The 9251-nt window shown below is 36.7% G+C and overlaps 1 protein-coding gene across 1 annotated transcript in view; it reads left to right on the top strand.

Moving 5' to 3' along the window:
- The first annotated feature begins 488 nt into the window (after positions 1-488).
- LOC125842313 (chlorophyll(ide) b reductase NOL, chloroplastic) overlaps positions 489-9251 on the top strand; it is a 29987-nt gene continuing 21224 nt past the window's right edge. The window contains exons 1-2 of the mRNA XM_049521597.1: positions 489-797; positions 2366-2434. Of these exons, the coding sequence (XP_049377554.1) occupies positions 533-797; positions 2366-2434 (334 nt within the window). The 5' untranslated portion in view covers positions 489-532. The remainder of the gene's footprint in view (positions 798-2365; positions 2435-9251) is intronic.

Raw genomic sequence — 9251 nt, 5'->3', positions numbered from 1 at the left:
TTAATGAAAAAATAAATTTATTTTTATTAATTTTATTTTTAATATCAAACTTAATTAGAAAAAAAATATTTAAAAAATCATGCGAGGCGGTTCATGCAGGGCGTGTCTATGTGGGGTGGGGGGTTGAGAATGAGAAAAAATGTTATGCGGAATGGGGCAGGTTAAACTCAACCCGCCCCCACACCAGCCCATTACCATCACTAAGAGCCCGTTTGGATTGACTTAAAAGTCGGTTAAACCTATTTTTAAGTCAGTTTTTGACTTTTGAAAATGTTTGGCAAATATAAAAAATGACTTTATATAAGTCAGAAATCAAAAGTAGGTCTTCCCTACTTTTTATTTTTTAACTTAAAAATCATTTCAATTTGACTTTTTATTTTTAACTTAAAAGTTATTTTTTTTAAGCCCATCCAAACGGACTCTAACTCATATATGTGTGGCCATAACAAAGTGAATTGGAAAGAGCATATACGACACTAATTATATTTATCATCATATCGCCTTCCCCACTACTCCCTCGTTCTCCTGTCCAATGGCTGAAATGAGTGTTACCAATACCACCGCTTCACTTCAATCCTTTCCTAAATCACCTCTCTGCTCTCTCTCAACCACAAAATTTAACTCTTCTTACCATCCTTCACCTATTGTATCTCCCATTCCCAGGTTTTGCTTAATATCTAAATACAATTCGTTTCGTTTCTCTGCTGCTGTTGTGAAGGCTGCTTCTCCTTCACACGCAAATACAAAGGACCCAATGCTTCCTCCTTACAATGTCTTAATTACAGGTGGTTCCAAAGGTTAGTTCAATATTTTTCAATGTACAAATGGGTTATCATAATTTTGTCTTGATTGCGGATCCCTGTCTTAGTGTACTTAGGTCTTTGTTTAGGGTTCTGTTGATGTTAAACATGTTCATTTTATCTCTAACTTCTCTTTTTGCAACTTATCTTTGTGAAAAGCTACTGACGAACTTGAAAATGTATGGCCAGAGGGGTCAATACCATTGCCAAAAGTCAAACAAGATTGAATATGGTGTACAATCAGATATAATGACCTTATTGCCAACATTTTTATGTTCTGAGTTGAAGTTGATTATTAAAGGCTCGGTTTGAACTACATTTCACTAGGACAATGGTGATGTCTTATATATATTCTGACTAGTCATATGAAGTATACAACAACATGAAAAAGTTTAATGTTAGAAAGTGTTAGTTTTTTAATGTTTGAAACAACATGACTAGTCTTAATGTTTGACGTACTCCTTGGTCTCCCTTTTGCAACTTCATATTGGTTCATTGTCACTTGTGTTTTTGAAGATGTTCCCAAGGGTCGTGCAGTTTCTTCTGCTGAAACAAAAGAATATGAGGGATCACCTAAATGGCAGCGGAAATATGGTTTTCATAGTGGTGAAGACCTTATTATTATTTTTTTTTATGACAAGGGAAACCCGTAGCCGCTACCCTTTGGGTGCGCACAAGGTAAAACCCCCGCTCCTATGCAATTGCTCGCAAACCACATAGGAGAGGTAAACCGCACTAGGCAAGCCCGGTGCAACGAGCTCGACCCTGAAGGCAAACCCCTTGCTTTTGCTGGCAACTCGGCAAGGTGTTTCGACCTTGAGACCTCCAACATAGAAGTCCCAAGCCCAAACCACTAGGCCAAACCTTATTTATCATGGTGGAATGATGAAGCTTAACTGTTGATGGTGTGAATTAAGTTAACTTTATAGCTTTATACTGAAGAAGGCCAAGTTTCTTTAGCTGGAGTGCTATAACATGCATCTGGATTTGTAGTTCCTTTGAGGGACTTTAATGTCTCCTTTTCCCTGATAATTCAAAAAATGCAACGGTTTGGTTATTAAAATGTTTAATTTCTTGGTTCATGGTTGAAACAGCCGCCAACGCCTATTTATATCATAGGTGGTCACGTGAACCTTCCTGTAACTCGATTTTATTGTTCTTTTAATGTATTACGACTCTCTTCACATCTTTTTTTTTCATTTTGATCATTTGTGTAGTGACTGGGTGTTTGTATGCTGAAACTCAACCATGTTTTTGTGTAATCACTGGAAGATATGACTTTGTATTAGATAGGGATATAATATGTTCAATCTCCTGTTGCTTGGCAACTTTAATAGAATTCTTTACCTTCTAGCAAAACCATTATATTTGTAGCTAACAACATGTGCTCGTGGATTATATTTCAATCTTGCTTACTTTGTTTCACAAAGTGGTTACATGGACACAAAACAAGTCGCTCTAAAATATGCAACTGGTTCTATTTTGTTTATACTTAACTAGAATTGACGTTATTTTAATGTTAACTTTCTCAAAAAAAAAGAATTGACGTTATTTTATTATTTCAGGAATAGGCTATGCATTAGCTAAAGAATTTCTCAAGGCAGGTGATAATGTCCTCATTTGCTCCAGATCAGGTGATTTCATATCACAAGTGACAATACCTTTTGACTTCAATGATGTCATTAACCAATAGACTTATTGGTTTTCTCATTGTTCAGTTCCTCTATTTTTTTGCTTTATTTTATAGTTTGTGAAAAAGGTAGTCAATTGTGTAAAAATGAAATATGCAGAATATATGGTGGGATCACGGTAATAGATGTGCCATTAGTGGTGTACCATAGTTCGAGAGTCATGATGATATAGGAGGAGTTTGGATACATCATAGGTGACGAATTGTCCCAAAATGCAAGGCTGAGATTCAAACTCTGCCACTGAGGGGAAGGGGGATGTTGAGATTTTGCCAAGTCATCACTGAACATTAGTTTAAATGTCTGGGGGTTCTTTCCCTTGCTAAACCGAAAGAAAGTGTAGTTTTTGCCAAGCTTTCCTGTTAGAAAGATGTCGTGCCCAAACTTATCTTGGACTCGAGAAATGTTTTTGATATTTTTTCTAGAAAACTTAAAGCCATCCCTAGATCTTGATAATGAAGACAAATATTTGTTCTATTAGGATTAAATATGAATAATGAACTTTTATTGACCTATCAATTTAAAAAAAAAAAGAATAAACGGAATACGACATGCAAAGCTCTCCAAAAACCGATTGCAGTGTGAGACTGTCTGACAACCAATCTTGATTATTCATTTCGAATAGAAAAGAAATTCAAAGCTTTGAGCCAATGAAGATTGAAGACTGAGAAAATTGTATTGCTGATTTTATTTTGAGCTCCGTGTTACAATTTGTTTTATAATTAAGAATTTATGCGACTACTTAAGTGCATATTTTTATGTTCACTAGTCTCTTGGAACACCCTTACTCCGTGTCAACAACAACAACAACAACAACATACCCAGTGTAATCCCACAACTTGGTTTGGAGAGGGAATGATGTAGGCAAACCTTACCCTACCTTTGTGGGGGTAGAGAGACTGTTTTCGATAGACCCTTGACTCAAAGTCTGTAAAGTGATGTAATTATTGATAAAGGAAATAAAGTTAAAGAAAATGTAAGTTCCTAAAAATGATAAATGGTGATCCTATTTAATCAACTCGATAAAGAAAAAGCATCGGGCTTCACAAAAGTCCTCGAATGTCTTATTGTAATTCAATATATGGGTTGTGTTAACTTGAGTAATATAATGAGTTAACCTATACTTACATTGCTCCCCACAATGTTTTTGACCTTCTATTGTTTTTATACTTCATTGAGGAAACTGTGAAAAATATAGGAAAATAATATTATTGAATTGTGTTCTAATTATTACATAGAGAACCCTATTTATAGACACTATAATACAATTCCTTACCAAATTGGAGACTATAAACTATTCCTATTATGTGTAGGATTGTGCATACCTATTCTATTCTAATACTCCCCCTCAAGCTGGTGCATACACATTATATGTACCTAGCTTGTTACAAATGTAATTAACGAGGACTGGTGAGGGACATGGTGAAGATATCTGCACTTCACAAATTTGGTAACAATATCTCCTGAGAGTATCATTTCTCAGACAAAGTGACAATCAATCTCAATGTGCTTAGTCCTCTCATGAAACACTTGATTTGATGCGATATGAAGGGCTGCTTGATTATCATACACAAGTTCCATATGACTGCTTTCTCCAAACTTAAGTTCTCCCAGCAACTGTTTGATCCAAACTAGCTCATAAGTTGCTACAACCATTGTTCGATATTCTGCTTCTACACTGGATCGAGCAACCACACTTTGTTTCTTGCTCTTCCATGACACTAGATTACCTCCTACTAAAACACAATATCCTGATGTAGAACGTCTATCAAAGGGTGATCTTGCCCAATCAACATTTGTATATATGGTGTTATGCTCATGGCCTTGATCCTCGAAGAGTAGTCCTTTACCAGAAGCTGACTTTATATATTGCAGAATACCAACATCTGCATCTATCACAAGGAGAAGTCATACACGGACTTACTACATTTATAGGAAAAGAGATGTCAGGTCTGGTCATCGTGAGATAATTCAACTTTCCAACCAACCGTCTATACCTTTCAGGATTACTGAGTTTCTCCCTCTGTCCTGGAAAGAGTTTAACATTCGGATTCATAGGAGTGTCCATGGATTTACATCCCATCGTATTGTCTCCTCAAGAATGTCTAAAGCATACTTGCATTGAAAAATAACAATACTTGATCTAGCATGAGCAACGTCAATACTTAGAAAATTCTTCAATCCGTCGAGGTCTTTAGCTTGGAAATGCTGAAAGAGATACTGCTTCATATTAGCAATACCAACTTGATCATTGGCGGTGATAACGATATCATCAACGTAAACAACCAAATAAATACACATATTTGGTGCTAAATACCGATAAAACACAGAGTGATCAGCTCCACTACGAGTCATGCCAAACTCCTAAATTACTGTGCTGAACTTTTCAAACCAAGCTCGGGGAGACTGTTTTTGACCATAGAGTGACCAACGCAATCGACATACAAGGCTACTAGACTCCCCCTGAGTAACAAAACCAAGTGGTTGCTCCATATAGACTTCTTCCTCAAGATCACCATGCAGAAAAACATTCTTAATGACCAACTGATGAAGAGGCCTATGACGAACGACAACCATAGATAGAGAAACACAAACATATGCTATTTTGTCCACAAGAGTGAAAAAGTCACTATAGTCTAGCCCAAATATTTGAGTATACCTTTTGGCAACAAGGCGAGCCTTAAGCCAATCGACTTGACCATCCGGACCAATTTTGACCGCATAAACCCAACGACATCCAACAGTAGATTTACTTGTAGGAAGGGAGACAAGCTCCAAGTACCACTCAAATGTAAAGCAAACATCTCATCAATTATAGTCTGCTTCCATCCAAAATGAGAAAGTGCTTGACCTGTAGTCTTAGGAATGGAAATAGAGGACAAAGATGATACAAATGCATAATGGGGTGAAGATAAACGATTATAACTCAAGAAAGTATAATGTGGATTAGTATTTCGAATAGATCGTATACCTTTTTGAAGAGTAACCGATTGGCTAGCAGGAGGCAAGGCCGCAGTGGGAGCAGGGTTTGGCGCATGACATGAGTCATTTGGGACTATTGCTGGACGTGGACGACGATGATAAGTCAGGAGTGGTGGCACTAAAATAGGAGATGGAGAAGTAACCGTAGGTTCCTCAAAAGTCGGTACAGGCAAAACTTGAGGTATGGGTAAGACCTTATAGACATTAGGATGATTAGAATATGTGTAGTAAGGTTGAGATTCAAAGAATGTTACATCGGTAGAGACTATGTGAATAGCAACGATACAATTTTTGAACCCGAGAGCAACTAAGAAAGACATTTAAGAGCACGAGGGGCTAATATATCTTTTCCTGGGATAAGTTATGAACAAAGCATGTGCTCCCAAAGACAAGAGGAGGGATAAAATAGAGATGTGACTGAGGGTACAATATGGAATGTGGAACCCGATTCTGAATAGAAAATGAGGGCATTATATTAATTAAATAACAAGATGAGAGCACTACATTGCCCCAAAAACGTAGCGAAACATGGGATTCAATGAGGAGAGTGCGAGTAGTCTCAATGAGATGCCTATTTTTTGCTGAGGAGTGTATGGACAAGATGTTTGGTGAATAATTCCTTGCTTAGACATAAACTCCTGAAACTGGGATGATAAGTATTCTAAGGCAATATCACTACGAAAAGTACAAATAGAAACACCAAACAGATTCTGTATTTCAGCAAAGAAACTTTTGAATATAGAAAATAACTCATAACAATCTTTCATTAAGAAAACCCTAGTACATCTCGAATAATCATCAATGAAACTAACAAAATAATGAAATCCTAAGGTGGAATTTACTTTACTAGGACCCCAAATGTCATAATGACCTAATGAAAAAATAGACTTTGAATGACCCTTAGTACCATGTGAAAATGTGGCACGACTGTGTTTCCCAAGTTGACTCGACTCACAATCTAATCTGAATAAACTAGATAAACTAGGCTCCATCTGCTAAGTTTGCATAGACTCGGATGTCCCAAATGTTTGTGAATGAGGTCCGGAGGATATGTAACAGAGCATGCTGTGAAGGAGTTTGAAGAGTTAAGATAGTAAAGGCCTTGTGATTCATGTCATGTGTCAATCATCTGTCCCGTACTGTGGTCCTACAAAAGAAAGAAATCATCAAAGAAGGTTATGTCACAACGTAGGGAACGTGTCAAACGACTAACATATGCTTGATTAAAGGGAGAACCAGGGAGATAAAGAGCAGAGTCTAGAATGACAGAAGATAGGGGTGTGGCTTTTCCAACCCCTTTTGGTTTTGTTTGGATCCCATTGGCTAAAGTAATAGCAGGAAGATATTGTGAATAAACAATATCCGACATAAGTGATTTGTTACCAGAAATATGATCAGAAGCGCTTGAGTCCATGACTCATGATCCATGAGTATTAGACGTGAAACACAAGTAAAAGAATTACCCGCAACAACAACATCATGTTGAACAACCGAAGCTACTTGTGGAGACGTTTGCTTACTTGCTCGATATTGAAGGAACTCATCATATTTTGTTTGAGCAATATGAGCATTATGGGATGGTCGATCAAGCAGAGCAATGAATACTTCTTGTCGAGATGTCTTCTTACTTGCACGATTACGAAGGAGCTCATTATATTCCTTTAGAGCAACAAGATCATAATAAGGTGGTGGACCATGCAAAATATGACATATGTCACGAGTGTGTCTAGACTTATGACAATAACTACACTTCGGATCGAGGTTTTCCAAAACGACCTCCTCCTCTTCGATTCTCCATAGATTGATATACTCGTTTGTCTATGGTTTGAGAGGCGAGAGCAGAGGAGTAATGGTCGGTGATGAAACTACTTCGTTGCTGGGAGGCGCGGTAAGACGAAGTAGACGAGAGAATAATTCATCAATCGTAGGAATTGTAGGACTAGCTAAAGTATCATGCACTGAATAATGGTCAATTAGAAGTCCAACAAGTGTAAGAACTAGAAACAACGTTTGCCTGTGCTCTTGTTGTTTTTGCACGTTCGTAGTGTCTGGCATCAATGTTTCAAATTCTTCCATGACTGAATGTACTTGTCCCAACTAAGTGGACATACCTAATTTTGTTTCTTTATGTTGGGCATATGAGATATCACATCATAGAATCGAGATATGTCATTAGTGTATAAGGCACGAGCCTTTTCCCAAACTGAATAACATGTTTGGAATGGACGAAACAAGGGCATCAACTTGGAATCAATAGATCGCCATAGGAGGTTACATAATTGAGCATAAACCTTCTCCCATTGTGCTTTGGCTTTTGCATCTTCCACACTAGCCTTTTCCTTTTCATCTACCACAGAAGCAATGTTCGTTAAGTGATCTTGGACACCCTCAACCATGGAAGCCCAAGCTAAATAGTTTGAGCTTCCCATTAACGGTTCTGAAGTGATCATAGGGCTTGAACTTCCAATTCTTATATTCTGGGAGCCAAAAGTATCAATCCCGAAAGACATGTTGTGAAATTAGAATAAGCAGCCGAAAAAAATAAAAAATAATCTGTAATGAGTTGCCAGAATCTGGATTTTTTTATTTTATATTTTTTGTTCGAAATCTGGAAAAGAAAAGGTTGTTGCTGAAAAAGTGAATCAAATATCCAAATATTGGTCGGAATCAGGAAAAAAATATATGGACAGCCTCGGAATGAAGAGGCGACCCAGGTAGAAATTTTTTTTTCAAAAAAACTGGCCGGAACAGGGAGCATGCGCCGGCGCGTGGATTGACAACTTGCTGGAGAAATTCTTCCGGCGGCGCGTGTGGAACTTGTTTTTGGCGAGTATGATTGGGGTTTGCTCGCGGGGAAGTTCCGCACCTAGTGGTGGTGTTGATTTTTGAAAATTTGGGACGGAAAATATTAATTACCCAGACAGCCACTTAGGTTACTGGAAAAAACTGCACAGATAGCTGATTTGGCAGCGATATATTTTTTTTTCTCACAATTGCTATGAACCATGTGAGAAATATATGAAAAGAATATTATTGAATTGTGTTCTGATTATTACATAGAGAACCCTATTTATAGACACTATAAACTATTCTTATTTTGTGTAGGATTGTGTATACCTATTCTATTCTAACAGAAACAACTTCAAAATTCAAGCTTAAATGTTTACAGTTATAGGAAGATGGAACAATATCTACCACCTTCTTAAAATGGCTTGTGTGAACTCCTTTTTTTAGATTTTTACCGAAATAATTGTGTTACAATATGTCCTCTCAAATTTATAATTGTCTATTTAATCCCTATTTGGGGAAAAAACTCACTTATACTCAAAATTATATTATTCTCGAAATACTAGTCAATTTAATCTGAATTCACGTTTTAGACGTGGAGAATGATTTTTCTTTAAGTTTGAGTTTAAGGAACTTGTCTATTCCTAATGTTTGAGGTATTCTTTTTAAAATTATTGTTTCATAAAGAAATATAATGTAGTTCATCAGAAAACATTATTTATGCTTGAGATTTTTGAGAAGTATAATAGATGTAGATTTTAGATACATGCATCATTATTTGTCCTTTTGAGAATTTCCATGTAACCTTTAGAATTCCTACAGAAATCTCTTGGTCTTATTCCTTTTTACATTAATATTGTTGGATAATTTGATTTTTGAAGGGGTATAAAGTCCGTCAACTTTAGAGGGATGTTTCGATCTCTTTACATTTTGGTTTGAGGTTTCTATTTCTGTATTAGTATAGATTGATCGTCAATGTATTACTCAATTAAAT

The sequence above is a fragment of the Solanum stenotomum genome, chromosome 10 (assembly GCF_019186545.1).
Source record: "Solanum stenotomum isolate F172 chromosome 10, ASM1918654v1, whole genome shotgun sequence".
In the NCBI taxonomy this organism is placed as follows: domain Eukaryota; kingdom Viridiplantae; phylum Streptophyta; class Magnoliopsida; order Solanales; family Solanaceae; genus Solanum; species Solanum stenotomum.
Note: the sequence above shows the minus strand (reverse complement) of the source record. Positions and strands in the feature narration are given on the sequence as shown.